Here is a 24,180-nt window from a genome sequence, read left to right as displayed (position 1 = left end):
TGTTAAGCAACCTTTGCAGCAGCAGTTTACGACAGAAGATATGATCAGACTGCAAGTCATAGTTACTATAGGTGTCACACACTAGAAAGATGATATCTTTTTATATGTATTGGAACAAACCTTTAAATAATCTTTATTTTCCTTTCCACATTTTTTAAAAATCTCCTTTCTCATTCCCTCTATAACATAGTACTTCAAGCCTTACTGTATGTCAGCTTTAGAAACAGTATTAAATATTTTAGTATCCCACAAAAACTTACTCATAGCTAGTTGAATGCATGTGGGCCATTCTCAATGAAACGTTTGGCCTTCCTGTGTTTGACACCACAGCTTGCTGATTCTTGCACAGAGGGGTTTTTTTTTTGTAGCAGGAACTCCCTTGCATATTAGGCCACACCCCTCTTATGTAGCCAATCTTCCAAGAGCTTACAGGGTTCTTCTTACAGGATTTACTGTAAACTCTTGGAGGATTGGCTACATCAGGGGTGTGTGGCCTAATATGCAAAGGAGTTCCTGCTACAAAAAAGCCCTGCTTGCACATATACTGTTTTCCCTTTACTACTTGCAGCTACCTTCAGTCTCAAGTCCCCCTCACACATGCCCAATAACCTGAATGGCATCTGACAGTGTTTCCCTCCCCACTCCTCTTTATCATGCACCTACCTGATTGTCCTTATGGGCTTGTTAACATCCTCTACCTGTTGTCCCATTCATTTTTCACCCCATAACACCTCCCCCCCCCACTAGCCTTATCTCTTTTGACAGTCCCAGGACATTATTGCTCCCTGTGTTGATTGACAGTTCTTTCACCTGATTCCCAAGCCTCTCTCCTTCCTGCTTCTGGTGACATTTTGCACCTTGCATTTGCTTTATATGTGAGGTATTGCAGCCCAAAAAAAGAAATATCCCCAACAGTCACAGAGGCAGCAATGTAATACCCACTCAGGTCAGCCTTTCAGCCCTTTTCAGCAGTCTTGAGACCTAAAAACACCACACTTTCAAAAATGATTTTGATTTTCATGATTCCAACACACATTTCAGTTGCTTAGGTGAGACTATTAGTTGCTTCAGGGAGAAGGTCATGGAGTGATTGGTTCATCCCCCCCCCCAAAAAAACCCCCCCAAGCAAACAAACAAACCAATTTAAAGCTTTGTTAGTATATAACTCTGCTGTTATTGCAAACTGATTCATTCCTCTAGAAACATTCTGACGCAGCTTAATAAAGTTTAAGACAGCAAAAACACTGCCAGAACTGCTATATCTAGCAGAATTACTGATGAAATCTGGAGAAATAAAAAAAGACATGATTTAAGCTTTAAGCCAGTCTTGTGATAGTTTAAATTTTATTATCCTCCTATATTCAAAGCATAATACTGTGTTTTCTTTAGAATCGTAAACACTAAAGAACATGTACAGCTTTTCAAACAACGAAGTGGCTTACAGCCCTACCTAAAGGACCGCCTCTCCCCATATGTACCCCGGAGAGCACTGAGGTCTGGTTCCCAGAATTTATTAACAATCCCTGGGCCAAAAGAAGTTAGGTTGAAGGCCACTAGGGAGCAGGCCTTCTCGGTGATAGCCCCTCGCTGGTGGAATGACCTTCCAGAGATGGTGCGATCCCTACGGGACCTGAACCAATTCCGCAGGGCTTGCAAAACATTTCTTTTTCAGTTGGCATTTGAGACATCTTGTGGTATTTGAGACAGAACCTGATAACGAACGAACAGATATTTAGCCATCTCATATACATCAGGACTATATTATTTTAGCACCTATTTTATATGTTTTATGTATTTTAAATAACTTATTTGTAATTAATGTTTAAATTGCTATGTTTTATGTGAATCATGGGACTCCCATGCCTGTTATATTGTTTATTGTTTAATGTGAATCATGGGACCCCATGTCTGTTAGCCGCCCTGAGCCCGCCTGGCGGGGAGGGCGGGATATAAAAATAAAATATTATTATTATTATTATTATTATTATTATTATTATTATTATTATTATTATTATTATTATTATTATTATTATTATGTTCATTCAGAAATAAACACCACTGTATTCAATGCAGTGTCTGTGATACTGTTGTGTGTCTGGACAATTTAACTTTCATGACCCAAAACATGATGTACAAGTTTCCCAACCCTGGTAACAGTTTCCTTATGACTGTTTTTAGACACTGGGACCACAGAACCCATCCAGACTTCACTAGGTCTGAATTACACGTGTCAGCTACTGCCTTGGAAGTTCTGCTAATTTTATGAGTCAAGAAAGAAATCCATCCACCTGATTATTATTTTTGTTTGATATGATGCTTTTCTATACATTCTTCTGCCCCTCTCTTTTTAAATGGGCCACTTTCAGTTTTCTGGAACGTAAATATCCCAAGCAATGTGCACTCTCTAGGCATGTTGTAATTTGAATTTTGGACAACTAAACTGGAGCTCAAGTTTTTGGACAATGAATTTTGGACAACATTGTCCAAAAACTTGATCTGCAGCTTAGTCATGAAGGTGTGGACAGTGGGAATAAATACAGCACCATCCAGTACTTCTGGAATAATTTTTTCTTTGATGACTTTGATGAGTTCTCTTTGATAGAATCATGTATACTCTGTGCAGGGCTTTTTTTGTAGCAGGAATTCCTTTGCATATTAGGCCACACCCCCTGATGTAGCCAATCCTCCAAGAGCTTACAGGGCTCTTAGTACTGGAGGTTGTGAAAGCTCAGAAGAATGCTTTTGTGAAAATGTTTAGACCTTGCTTGGTGAACTGCCTTTGGGAAAAGGCCTAAAATTCCAGATACAGAATGCACTCAGAGCTGGAAAATCTTCCATAGGAGTGTGGAAATAATACCCTTTTTGGTCTGAATATCAACTATCTTGTATTTCAACATCATGCTGCTAGAAAACAAAGGCCTCTAAGCCTATATCAGAACATGAAAGGTTCACATTCAAACAATAGTGATTTTATCAGTCTGGTAATGAAAATTATACTAAGGCACCTAACTACAGTAGCCTGTGATTATTTTGAAAATTTGTTAAACTGAAAACAGAATACAGAATTTAGCTTATGTCACAATAATGAATCCAATCTCTGGTTAGCTAATCTTGCTCTGGCTAGTAATCTATTATTGACCATTGTTTTTTAACTTATTATTATTATTAACAACAATAAGCATTGTTATTGTTCTGTCTCAGCAGTTTTTCAAAATTTCTGCCTTGAAGAGCCCTTTCAATATATACATCTGCCATGGAAGCTCAGTGTGTGATAACAGATTCTGGATGTGTTTTATCTTGCACACTCAAAGTAAAGCCAGGTTTGAACAGGCCTATTGTACCTCAATCGCATGAATCTCACAAGCAGCAAATGAACTGGTAATCCAGGATCTCGGGTGTTCTGCTTCAGATTTCATGACCAAATGCTCTTCCATACACAATTTTCCATATACCCAGCTAACAGGGGAAAGGGTAGTTGTATCTTTTAAAACTGAATTTCTAAACTACCTTGAGCTAAGGAAAACAGCAGTGGTATAAATATTTTAATAACCAAACAAATAAGACAGTAGAAAACAGAACTCTAAGCCTAGCCTTCTCCCTGATATGCTACTTTTCTAGGTCTTTTTGTGGGGGAACATTCTGCCACATAAGTCTTCACATATGGTCTGAAGTGGCTGTGAGAAAAATACCCGTTTCCAGAACATCGTAGTCACTGGCTGGGTTGCCAGGGTGCCTGGAGACTCAACTCACACACATCTGCCAGGAGAACGTGGGTTTTGTCTACCAAACTGGAAGGAACTTATGAGTACTAACAGCCACACCATTGCAGCAGCACTCCATGCCTCTGGAGGAGGGCTAACCAGGAGAGCAGATGGTTTCTAGTTGCTTTGTGCGGTACCCATCTCGGCCATGGAGCGGAAGAAGCTGTGCATCCAGGAACTGTCCAGGCAAGCGGTTTTCAGCCTTGACCACAAAATCCACTTTGGGAAGGTAACACCACAAGCAACTATCTTCCTGCTGTGCCAGACTCCATTACAGTGAAGCGGGAGGCCCACGTACTCAACAGATGTCACCTATGCATAAGAGCCATTAGCTTATCTTAGGCATGGACCCTGTCAGAACGCCTAAGCCTTTGTTCAACGGAACTCAAGACAAAGACTGGTGCCAGTAGAAGATCAAAGAGGAGGAAGAGCATCTTCACCCCGAGCCAAGTTCAATTGTATAAAATGGGTGTTACCTAGGTAGCAATTTGGCCATCTATTGTCACCTTTTTAGATAAGTTTTGTAAGCCAAAATGCCCTCAAAATGAGGTTGGGGAATTGTCAGGTGGGCACCTGGCTCACTCAGGATCTTTTTACCTGTGTATACAGGATTCCACGTCCAGAAAAGTAATGCTTAAAATATTAGGGACTCTAATTAAGTAAAACAATTATGATTTATTAAGAAGAATATAGGCTTCCATACAAGACAAAATACTCATAAAAACATACATTCAGTCCTAGGAAACATAGAGAGATAGGGGAACATATGGGTAGACAAATAGGGCGATATTTACCTATCGTAGTCTTCAAGGAAGGCTCCAATGGTGACAAGCGAGGATGTGGGAGAAGGGACCCGAAACTGATCAGGAATTGGGGATGGATCTATGCAGCAGAAGTTGGGATACTGATAGAAGAACACCTGTGGGTAGCTAGTCCACAGATTATAAAGACTCTCTTGAGCCCTTAGGGGATGGGAAGTACGAGGGAGGAGGAAGGTGGTCAGCTGGTGCGTGACCTCATGAAAAGGGGAAGTTTCGCAGTGACCATAAGGGCTGGACTACTGCGACAACCAATAGAAAGTTCATTTGTGGCACCTAATTGGGTGCTTGCTCTTGACCAATGGACTTGCCTGGATCCTGGATACCTGAGAGAACTTTCAGGTTGAAATGGACCAGGGGGGGGCTCCAAAGTGACAGTTGGGGAGAAGAACAGAGAGATTACTTGGGTGGGGAGATGCTTAGGACTATTGGACTTATCTAAAAGGGTGACAATAGAGAGTCAAATCATGGCCTAGGTAGCACCCAGTTTGTACAAAGGAACTTGGCTCTGGCTGAAGATGGTCTTCCTCTTCTTCTGTCTTCTTCTGGGCACCAGTCTTTCTCTAGAGTTCCGTTAAACAAAGAAAGTGGCAGTTGGACGATTAACCACTCCTGGGGTGGGTAGGTTGCTTGCAGGCATAGGTGACATCTGGTGTGTACGTGAGCCGTTTGCTTCGCTGGAATGGAGTCAAGCCTGGTAGGAAGATGGCTGCGTGTGGTGTTAGCCCTTCATGGTGGATTCCATGGTCAGAACTTCATAACCGTTCGCCTGGATAGCTCCTGGAGGCGCAGTTTCCTCTGCTCCAATGCTGGGATGGACGTCCTACGGAATGATGGGAAGCCTTCCGTTCTCCTGGTGGGCACTCTTGTACCAGTCTAGAGTGCCTTTGTAGCGTTATGGCTGCTTGTACTGCATAAGTCCCTTTTGCCCCTGGATAGGTTTACCCACACTCTCTGGCCAGACGTGTGTGAGTCACTTCTCCAGGTGCTCTAGCAACCAAGCTGGTAATCACGATGTTCTGTAAGGGGGCTTTTCCTCACAGTTTGACAGACTTAAGTACCCCCCCCACCTTAACAATTTTTCCCATTCTTTCCCCTAATGGTCATCCTGGAGCCTCCCAACCTGGCCCATTGTTACCTGGAAGTCCAATCAGGTAACCAGGGCCCAAGCTTGTTCATTGGTCAGTTATGGGCACCCAATTAGGTGCCACCAATTAACTTGCTATTGGCTACTGCAGAAGTCCAGCCCTTATGGTCACTGCAGAGCCTCCCCTTTTTCTGAGGTCATGTACCAGCTGACCACTGTCATCTGCCCCGGTACCTCCCATCCCCTGAGGGCTCAAGGTAGTCCTTATAACCCGTGACCCAGTTCCTCACAGGTGTGCATTTAGCAGTACCCCAGTTCCGCTGTCTAGATACATCCCCGATTCCTGATCAGTTGAGGGTCCCCTTTCTCTAGTGCTCGCTTGTCATCATTAGAGCCTTCCTTGAAGACTACGATCGGTAATTATCACCCTGTTTGTCCATCCTTGTGTTGTCTCTGAATCTCTCTCTATTTTTCTTAGGACTGTATTGTGTTTTATGAGTTGTCTTGTATATACGCCTATATTTTTCTGGAATAAATTTTAATTGTTTTTACTTAATTAGTGTCCCTGGTAATTTTAAGCAATAATTTCTGGACATGTATCCTGTATACATAGGTTAAAAGATCCTGTGTAAGCCAGGTGCCCACCTGTCAATTCCCCAACCTTGTTTTGAGGGCATTTTGGCTTACGTGGCATATTCAAGATAGAGGTTTACCACCACTTTTGCTGTTACTGTTAATACTGTTTAGACTGAGGAATGATGAAAATATTCCTCTTGAGGAACATCTGACAATTAAAAAAAAAGACCTTCAGGGTTCTTTGGAATATAGTCCAAAACCTGCTGCCCAACACAGTCCTTTGGTCAGTTTACACACATCATGGCAGCAAATGTATTTTGTCTATGTTAAGGGACTACAGGTAATTGCAGATCCCTGGAAGTATTAGTTTAATCTATGTCATTTTTTGTGCATATGAGTAAGTAGCTGAGTATTAACTTCCCTTTTTACTCTGCCTGGTGAGGACTTAAATGTCAACTGAAAATCCAGATATTGGCTGTGCCAACAGAAATGGGTCCAATAAAATCAACAGCCTTATTTTTTAATTTCTTATTCAGCAGGAGTACAGCTTTCTACAGCAAATGCATTTTTGACATTTACTTTCTGAAATAGGCCTTATACTTACTCTGCCCATTTCTCGTAGCTTAGTAAGCATGACTACGATGGTTGAATTGTGTTCCCAAAGCATTCTCCAGAAATCTTCTGTTGTTTCTGCCAAAGGTCCCTGTGTAGCTATGTAGGCTTTTTGCTGCCTATATTTAAAGTAAAAAGAGACATTTACCAGAATGACCAAGGCTTTTTTCTTGCATGTGAACATTCTGCTATAACGAAATACTAAGAAATGCACAATTTTAAATTATTTATTGTAAGCACATTAAAACATATTAAATATTGTTTAATCAAACCACAGCATTGTTTTATTTTTAGAAATTTGTGGAGAAAATGTCCCATTAAAATATGATTTATGACTTTATCTTATTTAAATTTTAATGCAACTCTAATAGTTCAATTTTGTGTGTCATAGAAAACACTTAGGAAACACTTAGGAGTGCAGCTCCATTTTGCATCCAAGGCTGACTGTCATACAGTCTACCGAGTGTATGACCTATAGCTCCAAAGTACTTCTTTATTAACTGTTTCAGTAGCATAATGATGTCAGCAAAAGTGAGGAGATTTGTAGAGTCATTACTCGAAAGGTAGAAATGGGGTGATTTGATTTATTTTCTGAAGTCTACCAGGAAAAATGGCCACATTTTATTCTACATGTGATGATGATTGTCAAATCTGTTAGCTGTATATGAAGCTTGTGCCACACGTTTAATATATGTATGGTAACTTAGATAAGCAGCCACTACTAGTAATCGTGGCACATTCACAGGCAATCTGTTTGCTGCTGCACTACCAGAATTCTAGAATTAAAGCAATCTGTGACTTTTTACAGGATAATCAAGCTATTATGTGGAAAATCCCCATTTTCAGAAGGAGATGTGAAGGTAATCCATATAAATGCGGCTTCAGGTAAAGGTCCTCCTTGGTTATGTTTTTAGCAGCATAGATGCTTCCACAGCATCTGCTCCTCCCACATATATGTAATGTTGAAAGATCCAAGCTAGGATCCCTGGAAACTGCAACAACACAGATACACCAAGGGATTATGGTTTGGATCTTCATGGATGTGTAACCACAATATTGAAATGAGAGCCATGCCCGTAAGAAGAAATATAAAGTGAGGTGCATATTGGCCCATAAATACTTAATTTGTAAAGCATGAACAACTGGATACCTGTATCCATCGATAAAACTGGCATTGATATAATCGGAACCTTCTACCCCTCGGATAGGCTGCAAACATATCCTTGTGGATTCATATGGCATAATATTAACAAGGCGATTTTTAAATTTATTACATGGAAGATTGGCACTGATAAATCTTGATGTGTGAGCTTTAGAGCTGGCTAGCCGCTGCAGAAAACAAAGAAAAGATATTTAGGGAAGTCTGAAAACATCATTTCATGAATTGATTTGACTAAATCTTATAAAGAGGACTACCTGTCATTTGCAATTATTAGCTGCATACTAAAATATATGTTTAGAAAGTGTCTCTTATTGCAATGCTAAACTGTTCCAACTGTAAATCATAAAGAAACTGTAAGTACACAATACATCATGTGTTGGTACAACTATTCTTTGGAACCTAGATTTGATTCCAGTAGAACCTTAGAGACCGATAAGACAGTCAGGGTCTAAGCTTATGAGAGTCAAAGCTCCTTTCATCAGGAATGAAGAGATTTGATTATCAAAAGGCTCATACCCAGAAAATCTTTTTGGTCTCTAAGGTGCTACTGGACTCAAATCTAGCTGTTTTACTGCAGACCGCCACAGTTACCCTTGGAAATCCTTTGGAATCTGTTACTGATCTTCTGCAGGGAAATCTACCGAAGCACAGGCCATACTAGTTCAGCTACACAACAATTTAAAATCCAACCCCTGCCATTTCCTATATAGTAATGAAACAATGAAGGATTTAAAACTGTGAGGAACTCCCATGCAAAGTACCTTAAATTCCAATTCCATTCCTGTGACATTCTCTCCTGCTTCTATCTGTGTCAGCTTCTGAATATATGCATACAGGTTTCGGGCTGGCACTTCGGTATTTCCACATGTTACTGCTTCAAGCAATGCATCATGGATGAAGATGTATTGGTCCTCTGTTTGAACCATGTAATTCCTCTGGGCTCTCATTAGAGTTACGTGGCCATAAATATCTACAGTCTTTTCATGCTTTATTCTCTCCAGCATGGCATCTATTACAATGAAACAGCCAGTCCTGCCAACTCCAGCACTAAAACAATAAAAAAGACCAACACAAGTTGGACATAAAGGATGTGAATGTTTTAGATCATCAAGTCATTTTTTTTTTTACATACAGCCATGACATTTAATTTGAACAAACTTTACAGCAATTCATAGTTGTCCTGTTCTTTTAAACACACTGGTCATTTTTATGGGATTATTATGCATGCAGAACTACAATTTACAGTCTTCTCATATTGTTCCTGATGGGTGGCAACCATTTACGTGAGGTGAGATGATTAGGTGGGAAAGACCCATGCAACTGGGCTCATGAACAGTTGTTACTGTGGTGGTATAAGGTCAATGTATTGGTAAGTAGCTTCATGTTCACTGATCTGTGCTATCCTGATGTTCTACATGAGATCAACACTTACTATCTTATGCTCAAGTTTCCTATTAAAATGTCACATTTATATATCTTATGTGAATAATGTCTGCAGCATGTAGAAATGTCTGGGAAGGTAGTGTCTCTCATGATCTACTCAATGTGATAGTTAACAAACTGGTACAGAATTATGACCTGTGAGAAGGAGCTTTGGAAGTCCTGAGTTCAGATGAAAACTGAAAATCGAAATTTGAAATTATGCTCTAAAGAATAGCTTTTTTTTAATTTGCAGAATCAAGCTTTAAGTGCTGGTGATGGAGACCCCAAGTTCTTATTTATTATCCAGACTCAACAGATTTTGTACTGCAGCGTTTTATATCCTATCATATAGAGCTCACTGGCCCATACTTGTAGTCTGCAGAGGCAGCATACAAATTTCCTACATTTTCCTTAAAGCTCTAAAGCTGTATGTTGGCTGGTAGAGCTCTTGTATGCATTAGGTTCAGATCAATAGGCCTTACCATGAGCTAGCTCTGAATCTCACAAATATATATTGGTCCTACAAACAGTCATGATGATAAACAATGGTCCTTCTTTGCTTCAGAGTCTTGTGAGCAAAAATTCTACTTTGTGAGCTTACTGGCATTAAAGTTGTGAGTTACTGCATAAATTATTGTGTTCTGGGGTCATCCTTCTGAGTTAAGACAAGAATGTATAAGCTGGAAGCTAAAAATCTGTGAACTAGCTCAAGCTAACTCAGCATAGAGGGAACACTGATGATAAGCCAAGAACAGAAGGAAAATAACTGCTAGCATTACTCCTTGCGGAAGTGTTCATGCAAGAGTTAATGGTGCATTCTTTGGGAACTTCTATAATGGTACGTGTGCTTGCTCAACTAGCTGTACAAGTGGAAGAATATCTTTAGATTTTCCATTTATCTTGCATAGTTTTTACGGGCAAAGAGTAAGCAGCCCTTTCTTAAAATGCCTTCTTTATTATATGTTGCACTACAATTAGTACTCCTGGATTATTTAAAAAATTAGGTTTAGAGATTAAGTTCTTGCTCAATTGTTAACCTACATTTTTGCCAGAATCATTGAGTTCTCCCTAGTCACCGTTCCCTCATTGAGTTCATTATGGAATGCATGACTTAAGTGTAAGAGCCAGAATTCCTAAAGAAAATGGAAATCTCTTTCATCTTGAAGAACACTGCATGGTGATAATGAGTGAATTATATAGTGCCCCCCTTTTTACACAATCAGCCAAACCATGACATGAGCAACACAGCTGATAGCTATCTCCCCGTTATCTAAGCTTTCACTGTCCTGCCTGCCAAGCACTAAGGAGAATATGAAGTCTGTGAAAGGAACAAACTCAGCCCAATGCAGTTTGTTGCCTTTAGAGCCTAAAAATCCAGGAGTAAAGAAAAAAAGAGATTATCTGTGGTTGCTATCCTAAAAAAGAAAAAAGATGATCTGATCTTGGGTACCCATCAACATTGCATTATTTATTTATATTTATTTAGAAATAGAAATTACTTGGGGCTCAGGGCAGTGTACAAGATTCAAAGAATACAATAATAAGCAAATGTAATCAAGTTACATTTACATTTATATCTACGTTAAATTATATTATAGTGATACAGCACCAAAAATGCAGTGGAATGTTTTAAATGTTTAGGTGTTTTAAAGAATTCTAAATTGTAGTTTTAATGGTTAAATTGTAAAAATGTATGTTGTTAGCCGCCCTGAGTCCGCTTGCGGAGAGGGCGGGATAGAAATTTAAAGTAATAAATAAATAAAATAATAAATAAGAAACAATAAAACAGGTACAATAACCATTCCAGATGTCATCTAAAAACTAGATTTATACTTATCCCAAAGAGGAGAGAAGGAAAGGAAGGGCGGGCAAATGAAGACCATTGCTGTCCTCAACTGTAGGGCTGGCGGAACATCTCTGCCTTACAGGTCTTGTGGAACTGGACTAGGTCCCATAGGATACAGATGTCATTTGGCAGAGAGTTCCACCAAGTCAGAGCCGGTGGAGAGCTGAATATTTTTGGACCAGTATTACCAGTAGATTTTTTTCCACCAAGCGCAATGCTCTTCAGGGGTATACCAGGAAAGGCAGTCCCAAAAGTCCACTGGTCCCAGACTGTTTAGGGCCTTAAAGGTTAATATAAAAACCTTCATTATGATTTTAGTATTCAACCTGGAGCCAGTGCAGCTGGTGAAGCATCCGCTGGATATGTGCTGTTAGTGGAGTTTTGGTGAGAACCCAGGCCACCATGTTCAGGACCAGTTGTGACTTCTGGGTCAGTCACAAGGGTAGCCCTGCACACAGCAAGTTACAGTAGCCTAGCCTGGAAGTGATCATTGCATGGCATGCTATGGCTAGGTCAGGACGAGACAAGAAGGGGGCAATTTGCCTGACCTGGTGTAGCTGAAGAAATGCCAGTATGGCAATGTTTGCAACCTGGGCCTCCATCGATAAGGAGGCATCCAGGAACACACCCAGGCTCTTAACGGTGGGTGCTGGTGTTAGTGGCACACCATCCAGAATCAGGAGATGGTGCCCCAATCCTGAACCCTCCCCTCCCAGCCACAGAACTTCCATCTCAGATGGATTCAGTCTCAGCTGGCTTTGCTTCAGCCATTCAACCATGGCCTCCAACCCTTCAACCAGATTATTTGGTGTCCATCAATAGATACAGTTGGGTGTCATAGGCATATTGATGGCAAACCCACTCTGAAACTCCTCACTAGGTGGGCAAGGGGATGCATATAGATGTTGCCCCAAGGGACCCTACATAGCAAGGGGTGTTGAGGTGGCATCCTCTCCCCTGCACTACTTTTAGTCCCCAAACTTGGAGGAATGAGGTAAGCAACTTCAACGCCATCACACAGACTCCTGCTTCAGTGAAGTGGTGGGCAACAAGTCATGGTGGACTATGTTGAATGCTGTCAGATCAAGCAATAGCAGAAATGCCAACCTCCCTCAATCCAGCTGTCTATGAAGATTGTGTGAGAGTGACTGGTGCAGTCTCTGTCACATAGCCAGAGCGAAAGCTGGATTGGAATGGATCCAGAGCCAATGTACCCTCCAAGAAATTCTGGAGCTGTTCTGCCACTGCTCTCTTTGTTACCTTGTCCAGAAATGGAAGATTCAAGACTGGGCAGTAATTGAAAGGATCAGTGTGATCCAGCAATGATTTCTTTAAGAGTGATATCACTATAGCCTCTTGTAATTTCCCCAGGTAGACCCCCAAACTAAGGGACAGACTGATAATGCTTACCAAGGGGCCCTGAATTCACCAGCCATGATGGAAATGGGTCTATACATGTACAGTTATATGACACTAAAGTAAACCACAATACTTATGATTTGGATTTTTAATTCTTATCCTATTTATGAAGGCATAACACAATATTTATAACAAATAAATGTACGCGCACACACACACACTTATCTCTCTCTGTGTCTCAGATTTGCAGTCTATGAACCCTAAGAACCTTGTAACACAGGGAGATACAGACAAGGTGAGCTGGGTGAGGTGAAATCAGTCTTCCTCTCATTCAACCAGTGGAATTTTTGCTGGCACAAGAGGCTCTGTTATCAAAGGCAACTTACTACCCTTCACTGTAGCAGCCTCCCCATGTTGTTTGACTCTGTGCACAGCAGGGACTCTCAAATCCACAACAGTGCCCTTTAGGCATACTGGGGTCCACTGTTGGAAGAGGAAGATTCATTTAAGTGAGTATTTTGTATTTATGATAGATAGGATTTAACCTGTTATATTTAAAGATCGAAAATAGCTCACTGTAGTTCCATTCTGGCAACAAAAAATTATATAAAATATTTATATTTATAGATATTTAGATAGACAATTGTTAATGAGCTAACGTTTATAGATATTTATAAATTATTCAAACAATTATGATTCAATTACTTTAAAAAATGAACAATAATTTGTTTGAGGAGTAGGCACATATTGACCTAATGAAAAGGAAGTATGTTTTTAAAAAACCCTCTATTTTTTAAGACAAAAATTTAATGTGGGGTCTTAACTCTTCACAATACCATAGCACTCTTCATTCTGTCTGGTGAAAAGTTCTGTGATTCTCAGAAGGTTGCATGTTATCTATATCACCATTTATGTATTTTATGTCACTTTTTGGAAGCTAAGTAAGCTTAGGCATTGTCAGCTATATGAAGAGCATTGTCAACTTTATGGAGGGAGGCAATATCATGACCTTGCCACTTGGAAAGAAGAACCAGGTTTGCAAGATGAAGCTGAGGGATCATGAAGGCTGAGCCAAAAATGTAGCCTACATTTTGTATCAGCTTCCATTAGCTCACATTACTCATGCAAAACTGCTACCAAACTTTATCAGCTGGGGAGAAAAAAACCCCTTCTATTTCAGTTAGCAATAAAGATGGCAATGTTTACAAGCCAAAGACTATGCAAGCCATTAAACAAGCATGCCTAGTAGGAAATTGTTATTGCCTCAATGTTATCATTCATCCAGTTGAAACATTTGTTTTCAATATCGAAAAACACAACTGAATCAGTCCTGTGAGCTGAAATATGCTTAATGTCCCATGATGTGATACAACTACAGTATGCAGAAAAGGCAAATTAAGAGGCATTCGGGGGCCATTCTGTACTGAAGTCATTGTGTGGATGAGCTTGAAGGTTGGCTTTTCTGATTAATTTGTTGCTGTTATAATGCCGACCCTTTACTGATACTTCACTGATCTGGCAAGGGAAGTCGTTGTAATTACTAGATTTCACAGATCATTTATTTGGAACAGCAAAAATAGTAAAATATGGGCCAAAAATCATTTAGGACATGCTGACATATATCAGGGGATAATTTGATTGAATACTGCAATTCTGGATAAATTGAGACTTGCATTGATGTGGTGTAAGTACACAAAGTAACTGTGATAAAAGAAAACAAAAAAAAAGAATGCATAACATTAGTGGAAAGGTTTCATGCCTAGTGGACCCTCATGACAATTTTGATACAGAGAATATTGGCTATGCTTTGTCACTTTCAAGACTAAAACTCTGCAATGTAGTTGGGCTTCCCTTTGATAATTTGTAGTTGGGTTCCCTTTGATAATTTGTGGTTGAATACTTCCTACTTATGTTTTTGCAGCTGCTACTTTCCCTGATCTGAACCAATTTGTGAGGACAAAAAGAATGTTCCAAGTACCAGAGATCGTACATGCAATGCAATCATATCACAGATACGATATGTTTAAGGATTGTGATTGTGCTTACTGTGATTAAGTTTTCCAGTGACATTATGCAGTGAGGAAAAAAAATCAAGATCAGAGTGAGGGCAATTCTTTCAGCCCATACTCTAAATGGATGGGCATTTTCTCCACATTTTGCAATCCTACCCCAACAATCAATTAAACATGAGTGAAGATTCCCCCCCCCCCCTTTCTATTTAATCTTACAATATAATAATACTGCTACCATGAAATTGAGGTGTGATCTTGAAAACAACAATGATACAATTTTAAAGTGTATTGTTCACTTCTATGATCTCCCCAAAGAACACTCTGGAGCCCTTCATTATTTTCACCCAATTCCTATCAAGCAGGTCTATTGGAAAATTGTTATTGGCACAATGTTATTCATCCAGTTTTCAATACTGAAAAACACATTTAAATCAGTCCTAGAAGCTAAAATATGCTTAACGTTCTATGATGTGATACAGCTACAGTATGTAGAAAAAGGTGAATTAAGAGGTGTTCATGAGGCACTGCGTATTGAGGTCACTGTGTGGATGAGGCTAAAGGTTGACTTTTCTGATTAATGTGTATAGAGAGCCAGTCCGGTATTAGTGGAAAGAACACCAGATTGGGAGATTCAGATTCAAACCCAAGTTCAGCTACAAAGCAATTCAAAAGTCTTAGCATACTATACTGCCCAAGATTGTTATGGAGATAAATAAAAGAGTCTCTTGAGTTCCTAGAAAGGTGGAATTATAATGTGATAAATAAATAGTAGTGTCACTAGAATTGAGAGTTGGAGCTGGAGGGTACACTGCCATACTACCACTGATAACTATCTTGTGCATTGGTTCCTGGCCCTGGAACTGGTAGTTTTGCAGAATGTTATTCCCCGATGCTGTGACATCTTTTGTCAGCTAACTGCACCATGTAGGTTGATAATTTAGGAAAATTATCCTGGTGCTGGCTCAGTGGATTTCTTTTTCATTCACATAAATGGAATCAATGAGCTTAAATGCTTTAGCTCTCTGTTGGACTGTGGTTGTTGTATACAGCAATGATTCAGATCTGTAGAATACTGCTTAGAAAGATATCTGAGCTTTCTAATGGGCGATATGATGTGAAATTAAAGTAGCTGCAGATAATAAAATGCATTGTCATTTGTTGTAATCGGCAGAAGTAGATTGGATTTGTATGGTGATACCTCCCATCCACTATTTTTGCAATGAGCATACCTTCAGTGGAAAGCCAGCTTGTGGGAATACCTGAAGAAACATTTTTCCAAACATACATATGCATTCAGACAATATGGAAAGATCTGATAATGTATTTTGGATTGGGTTAACTCAGCTTCAGACCTCTCTAAAGAACAAGTAAATGACCACAACTGTCAGCTGCTCTTTAGAATACAAATGGAACAGCACAAACATTTTAAATGGAATACAGCCAGTTCCTAAGGATCTGATTTTTTTTTTTAAATGAAGAATCTGAGTTCAATGGGGATACGATGCCATGCAGCCCAGACTTTAAAGCTGCCATTTTATGAGAATTGGTCTATGTAATCTGGAGATTAGTTGTAAATCTGGGAGAACTCCAGGCCCCACAGGGAAGCTGGCAACCCTAAGGGGATGGGTTCTCTTATGGATTAAAAACTGGTTAAATGACAGGAAGCAAAGAGCAGGAATCAATGGACAGTTCTCACAACGAAGGAAAGTAAACAGTGGAATCCCATAAGGATCAGTATTGGGGCTGATACTGTTTAATTTATTAATCAGTGATCTGGAACTAGGGGTAAGTAGTGCAATGGCCAAGTTTGCAGATGACACCAAATTATTCAGGATGGTGAAAACCAAGGCTGTGAAAAACTCCAGGAAGACCTCCACTAACTGGATGAGTGGGGCAACAATGTGGCAGTTGAATTCTTTCTGATTCCTCACTGGTATTTGCTCTGCCCCTGCACTTCTCCCTGCGCCCTCCTCTTACATTGTAGCTACTTCCTATTACCATTGCAGCAACACGATACTGTTTTTTTGGAATTCCAGTTGCTGCGACGAGAATGGGAAGGAGCCCTGAAGCAATAGGCACTGCAGAGTGACTGGTGGGGAACCAATGGCTTGTACAAATGCAAGGAGAAGTGCGGGGGCAGAGCAAATGCTGTAAGTGTAAAGTGATGTACATTGGGACAAAAAAACCCCTCTCAACTTTAAGTATAGGCTAACGGGGTCTGAACTTGCTGGGATGGAAAGGAGAAAAGATCTTGGGGTCATAGTGGATAACCCAATGAAAATATCCATCCAGATTTGGTGACAAAAGGGCAAATTCTGTGTAGGGATTATTAGGAAAAGGGTTGAGAATAAAATGGCTGATATTGTAATGCCTGAATATAGATCTATGGTGTGGCCTTATTTGGAACGCCTGTTCACCATATCTCCAAAAGGACATTGCAGAACTCGAAAAAGTAGAAGGCTACCAAGATAATTAGGGAGCTGGAGCACCTTTGGTATGAGGAAAGGCTGAAGAGTCTAGGACTCTTTTATTTAGAAAGAGATGACTAAGGGGGGGGGGGTACAGTTGTAATAGATTACTCTGACTTTTCTCCTCCATTCCTTTGGTTCCAAGTTATGGAGAGACTGAAGTACAATTTATATTTTTAGGGGCAAAGCTGTAAGTGAAGTTCCAAACATCATGGACACTAAAGAGGTAAAGGTAGTGCCCTGTGCAAGCGCCAGTCGTTTCTGGCTCTGGGATGACATCGCATTATGACATTTTCATGGCAGACTTTTTACGGGGTGCTTTGCCATTGCCTTCCCCAGTCATCTACACTTTCTCCCAGCAAGCTGGGTACTCATTTTACTGACCTCGGAAGAATGGAAGGCTGAGTCAACCTTGAGCCAGTTACCTGAACCCAGCTTCTGCTGGGATTGAACCCAGGTCATGAACAGAGAGCTCAGACTGCAGCTTTACCACTCTGCACCATGAGGCTCCTCATCATGGACACGACTCTCATGTCAATACATATTTCTATGAACAGATGTTCACGTTATTTGGACAATATAATGGTGCCCAGGAAACAATTTATTTTAAGAGTTTTCTTAAGACTGATTCTAATCAGTGAGAATGATGTGAACACCTATAAAAGCAGCTAATCAGGTTCAACATCCTTGAGAATCAGGTTCAACATTCTTGAGACACTTATGTCACAAGTGTAACATGTAAATTGAGTGTAAGAACCCAATTAGGAGACAAACTGGAAATCTGTATTGCTTTCAGCATAGGCAGAGATCTGGCACAGATCAGGGAAAAACTAATACTCAGTATGCAGACTGACCCATCCTCTGCAGAATTCTTGAAGCAAATTTAAACATTTCAATGATAATTTAAAATGTCAGCATACTAGAATTCACACAGGTCCAGGGCTGGTTTTTGACTGGCATACCTGATAAATTATTGAGTAATAAAGAGCCAGAGCATTGCTCCTGAGAAATTCAGAAGATCCTAATGGTGTTCTACTGCTCCTCTATGAATAGCAATGGTGTAATATTTCAGTAGTATTTCAATCTGAGTCTGTCATTCAGACATCAAATCCTTGCTCAGCCACTGGCTGTAAAGAAATTACTAGGGTCACGACCAGCTAAAGTCAAACACTTCTAACAAAATAGGAGTGATTTAATCAATGAACCATACATCTCTATCTTGTCTCCATCATCATTAATGGGAAAGTTACAACTTCAGAGGATGGAGATGGGAAATACGTATAAACCAACATCAAGAGAAGGAGGAAGTGAAAAGTAAAGTACCCCCTCCTTCCTATTGCTCTATTCATTATGGATTATTGTGGGGGTACAGACTATATATGCTGCCCTTAGTTCCATGGGGGAAAACAAGATAAAAATGTAATAAATAATTTTCCCCCTACTTGCAGGTTATCACAATGCTTTTTACTCCAAAAGAGTAAAAAGAATTTGGATATAAGAAACTCAGCCAAACTATTGGTCTACCTAGCTCAACATTTATCTGCTTTATACTCCAATTTACAAATCTATAAACTGATGACTGAGGCAACTACAAGCTATTTTCTACTCTCTGAGTTGCTCCTAGCTCTGCTACCTTGTGGGTTAATGTGTGGCTTTTATATTTTATGAGGGATATGCCCTATATGTAGTCAGATCATTCATCCATCTAGCTTGTATTCTACAACACACTTTTTAACCTATAAACAGGTTGACAGTTCTCAGATGTCTTTTTCTTGTTCTGCTACCTGTTATCATTTAATTGGAATTGTGAAGATTGAACCTGGAACCTTATTTATTTATTTGTTCAGTTTCTATTCCGCTCTTTCCCACAGTTGTGGGGCTCAGAGTGGATTACAACATAAATAAACACACATAAACAATTCAACAGATAAAAAATAATTATATATGTCAGAATCAAATTAACCACATGGTGTAAAAACTGTTCCACTGTCCCAAGGAAAAAGGAGAAGGAAAAAACCAAAAGGCTGTATGGTCTCACCTTACAGTTCCATTTTGCAGGACCTGCAGGATTACCAAAATATATTGCTCTATTTCAGATACATGGTCTTGACCAACATGCAATTTTGTTCTTGCAGTAACACAAGATATGTGTTGCTAAAATGGCCGAATTACATGTGAAAGTCAGTTTCAGCAGCATTGGGAGTATTGCTATAATGAATTATATCAGTTGCAGTAGTAATACAATCAGATTCTAAAAGTTAAGAAAAACCACAATTGAAGATTTGAACAACTGGGGAGAAAATAAAATAAAATATTACGTTAATGATGATTATTCTTTATTTTTTAAAAAAGAGAAAATATTTCAGAAATTGAACACTGATTGGAAAGCCTCTACACAAAGATAACACAACTATTTTTACAACCAAATTTCATTTTGGATGGCATGTAAAATGCTTTTCAAACAAAAGAAAGCTTTCATGGTGACTACTTTAGATCAAAATACAGGCTGGTTCAAGTGCAGCCGAAGAGGTTAAGCAGCCAAAATTGATGAAATGCATTCTGGTGCTCTCTGTGTCTGTGGCTATTTTAGAATTCACTGTAGGTACAGCTGGGAAATCTCACAGATACCCTTTTCCAGATCTCAGCTATTAGAGTTATAAAAATATTTTCACATTTCCTGCAGATGGCTAGATTCTTTTCTTTGCTCATAATTTTAATTCAGAATTCATTACGGACAGCTGTTGGCTCTGATAGAAACTAATTGCTCTTTTACTAGATTCAGCTGTGAGCAGCCAGGCTTCCTTTCCCTTACAGAGTATATATAAACACTGGCAGGAAAAAAATTAACTAAATACATGTGGATAAAATGAGTCATTGAGAATACTGATCAAATAATATATCAAACTACAACACAAGTCAAACGAAATTACACAACTTGCAGGGCATGATAAATATCTGGATATAAAGATCAGTGCTAACTTATACAGATGATAAGCTAAAGAGCAGTATTCCTTTTTCATTAAAATACACGCCTAGAACTATATTATGATAACTGGTCAGTTCAGCCAAGTGAATGATTATCAATTCACCAGTAAGATATTCAGCAGAAATTATATACAACAAGGCAGGTTTCTATGTGAGAATGGAGAAAAACAGCAAAAATAAATTTGACAGACCATAAAAAGGTATTTCTGATTATTGTAGGATGCTTTTCTGTGAAAAGTGTTTTCAGAATTTGTCTGCACAATTGTATGTGCAACACTATCAGCAGAGATGTGAAAAATTTCTAAATATTAGAGCTATTTCCTTTAGAGAAAAGACAGATCAAAGTTGTTCCCAGTGCTGGTAACCTATTCCATGAAGAAACTCCCTTAATTTGTATTGTAAAGTCATGTTTTTCTATCTCACGAATTGCTGCTTCTACATGTTATTTTAATATTATATTTTAAAGTGTATGCCAAATATTTTTGATACATATAAAATGCAACATGCAAAAGAAACCCTCTTAATTGATCTAGCTCCCTCTTACTCTCTTCTTTTCCTTCCCTTCCCAGACCAAATCCTCCTGTGCCATATTTTTTACCCATTAGGGCCCTCCATTTCCTCCACACCTAGCCTTCCCAGGCTGAACTCCTTGCCAGGCAGAACTTGATTTAGGTTTTAGAAAGTGAGCTTACGAAAAGCATTTGCAATACTATTAGTGAGCAAGACAAATCACTTTTCTGAAATAGGTTTCATCTGCACAGATCCCACAATCAAGGAAACTTGAACAACCTTTGAGAATAGTAATTAGGCAAATTAATCTTTGTTGAGTAACTTGCAACTATTCATATAATACAGGGTGCTTTCACACCGTGGCTGTTTACAAGTGGATTTTGCCATTCATACACAGTAAAAATCCAGTTGCAAAGTGCATTATTTAGTGTGCATAAACATACCCATATACTCAGCCATTCATACTTTCTAGTAAGGAACAAATGGCTAGTGTTATGCTGTGGACCGATACATCCAGTCCATTAACAGTAAATTGTTCCAGAAACATTGCCATGTGGCAAATGTCTTGACTTGGTACTTGTATTAGTTGTGATAACAAAGATGAAAATTTCAAACTGATAATAAACAGACTGATGCAGAAATATGCTAGTGGCAGGGGTGGAATTCTAGCAGGAATTCCTTTGCATATTAGGCCACACACCCCTGATGCAGCCAATCCTCCGAGAGTTTACAAAAAAGAGCCTTGTAAGCTCTTGGAAGACTGGCTACAAGGAGCTCCTGCTAGAATTCCACCCCTGGCTAGTGGTTTTAATGGGACTTACAACTTAGTAAAGATGTATAGAATCACACCCTGTACTATAGTACACTGTAATTTAATGTTAGGACCTTGAGAGATCATACCAAGATCACATCCAGCACTTGCTAACATATTACAATATAAGGAATATGAAAGTGCTGAAACTAAGGAAACCTTGGAAAGGAAGACAAGGTGTAAAAGATGAATATGGCATTTCACTTTTGTAGATTAAAAACAAAAACACAACATCACAAATTTTGAAACATTTGGAAGTGCCATTTGAATCTTAGAGTTATCTGCTTATTAATACAGAACATCCAACAGAAGCAAACACGTGGAAGCTACCTGAAGGCTTAATGCTAAAGAGCATGCCACATGCCAAGAGAAGGAATGGGAGAAATAGGGAATTGCAGAGCAATTCAAAAAGGAAAAAAGTGTGAGGAAGCATGCAAAAAAATGAAAAATCTTTAAAAATTGCTACTGCAACAAAGAAATAGTAGAATTGCTATTACTATTGATAAGAGAGAAACTATGAGAGAGAATGAGGTGTGGCTTAACTGGAAAACACAAGGAAAGCAAAAAAAAAAACAGCCAAAGAGATAAAAGATAAGAAGTAGTAAATGAATGAAGTGATTTTATATGAGACAGAAATTTACATTTAATATTAAGGACTAAAACCAATGGAATCCAGAAAACAAAACAGAGATATGGTCAAAGCAATTACACTGGAAAATATGATACACAGCAGCATTCATAACAGAGACAACAAAGTGGAGAAGAGATAAAGACAGACCATTAGAAAGACCATTATAATAACCAAAATAACAAGAAAAGATAACAGAATCAACAAGTATTATAGGAGTGCCATGAGATTGAAAAAAAGCAAATCTCAGATAAAAATTAAGATAGAAACAGCAAGTTTATCACATTTGTGGCTATGAGAAGAGAATGATAACAGAAAATTCAACAAGGAACTTGTCGAGAACACCAAACAGGAGCATCACCAGTTTTAAGAAAAAAAGGGGAGAGACAGAAGGAAAAGGTTGGGGAAGAAGATTAAGAATTCCATTTTTCTGAGGCAATCCTTAGTAATCCAAAGTGCAGCAGCAGGGAGACAAACAGAAGCAATAAACTGAACAGAATAAAAGAGTGTGGGAACAAAAAGATAAAGAACAAAATAGTTGGCACAAGTTAAGGGGGCAATTTGGATAATCTCATTCAGGATTTTATTAGCTATCATGCCAACTCCTTCCCCCTTAATTTGGAATGCCTCAAGGTATTTTGCATCCAGGAGAATATTCAGTCTTAATCAGACATATTTTAAGTTCTCTTTTCCCTTGAAGAAGAAGAGGAGGAGGAGGTTGGATTTATACCCTGCCCTTCACTCGGAGTCTCAGAGCAGCTTACAATCTCCTTTCCTTTCCCCTCCCCACAACAGGCACCCTGTGAAGTAGGTGAAGCTGAGAGAGTTCTCTGAGAACTGCTTTTGAGTAGAATAGCTCTGAGAGAACTTGTGAATGACTCAAGGTCACAACAGCAGGTGCATGTGAAGGAGTGGAGAATCAAAGGAGGAGGAGGGAGAAAAAGATCTGTAGCTCTGTTGTTTGATTAAGAGAGCCTGGCACAAGCTCTAGCTTTGATTGCGGGAGCTCTAGCTGTGCTAGGCTTTCTCAGTCACACAGCAAAACTACAGGGCTAAGCTCCACTGGCTGGGGCGCCTTCTCCCTTGTAGAAGAGGGAGGGAGAAGAAGGAAATAGCCACACCCTGCTTTGCTTGGCTGCATTGTGCTGAAAAATACAAAAATGGTGACCGAAGGAAGAAGAGAGGGAGAAGCAAGCAGAGGATGGCTACTTGCTGGCAGGCCTGATTGGAGCCTTGTGGGGGCTGGAACAGACCCACAGGCTGTACATTTGACACCTTGGTTTACAAGTTCTGAGATGTGAGCACAATGTGCATATCAAGGCCAAATTTGTAGGTAGGCTTGCCAGGTCTGACTCAAGAAATATCTGGGGACTTTGGAGCCACAAGACTTTGGTAGTGGAGCCAGGAGCAAGGGAGTGACATAAGAACATAAGAGAAGCCATGTTGGATCAGGCCAATGGCCCATCCAGTCCAACACTCTATGCCACACAGTGGCCAAAAATATTATATGGGTATACACACACACACACACACACTGTGGCTAATAGCCACTGATGGACCTCTGCTCCATATTTTTATCTAACCTCCTCTTGAAGCTGGCTATGCTTGTGGCCGCCACCACCTCCTGTGGCAGTGAATTCCACATGTTAATCACCCTTTGGGTGAAGAAGCACTTCCTTTTATCCGTTTTAACCCGACTGCTCAGCAATTTCATCGAATGCCCACCAGTTCTTGTATTGTGAGAAAGGGAGAAAAGTACTTCTTTCTCTACTTTCTCCATCCCATGCATAATCTTGTAAACCTCCATCATGTCACCCCGCAGTCGATGTTTCTCCAAGCTAAAGAGCCCCAAGCGTTTTAACCTTTCTTCATAGAGAAAGTGTTCCAAACCTTTAATCATTCTAGTTGCCCTTTTCTGCACTTTTTCCAATGCTATAATATCTTTTTTGAGGTGCGATGACCAGAATTGTACACAATATTCCAAATGAAACCGCACCATCGATTTATACAGGGTCATTATGATACTGGCTGATGTGTTTTCAATTTCCTTCCTAATAATTCCCAGCATGGCATTGGCCTTTTTTATTGCAATCGCACACTGTCTTGACATTTTCAGTGAGTTA

At 39.6% G+C, this 24,180-nt stretch overlaps 1 protein-coding gene across 42 annotated transcripts in view; it reads right to left on the bottom strand.

Annotated features, from left to right (window-relative positions):
• Nucleotides 1–24,180, bottom strand: part of PTPRD (protein tyrosine phosphatase receptor type D) — a 1,753,725-nt gene that overhangs the window by 16,509 nt on the left and 1,713,036 nt on the right. For all 42 annotated transcript variants that reach the window (XM_060237318.1, XM_060237320.1, XM_060237317.1 and 39 more), the window contains 3 exons: nucleotides 8,778–9,063; nucleotides 8,005–8,183; nucleotides 6,847–6,973 (listed from right to left, as the gene is read on the bottom strand). In XM_060237318.1, coding sequence (XP_060093301.1) covers nucleotides 6,847–6,973; nucleotides 8,005–8,183; nucleotides 8,778–9,063 — 592 coding nt within the window. The remainder of the gene's footprint in view (nucleotides 1–6,846; nucleotides 6,974–8,004; nucleotides 8,184–8,777; nucleotides 9,064–24,180) is intronic.

The sequence above is a fragment of the Heteronotia binoei genome, chromosome 4 (genome assembly GCF_032191835.1).
Source record: "Heteronotia binoei isolate CCM8104 ecotype False Entrance Well chromosome 4, APGP_CSIRO_Hbin_v1, whole genome shotgun sequence".
In the NCBI taxonomy this organism is placed as follows: Eukaryota; Metazoa; Chordata; class Lepidosauria; order Squamata; family Gekkonidae; genus Heteronotia; species Heteronotia binoei.
Note: the sequence above shows the minus strand (reverse complement) of the source record. Positions and strands in the feature narration are given on the sequence as shown.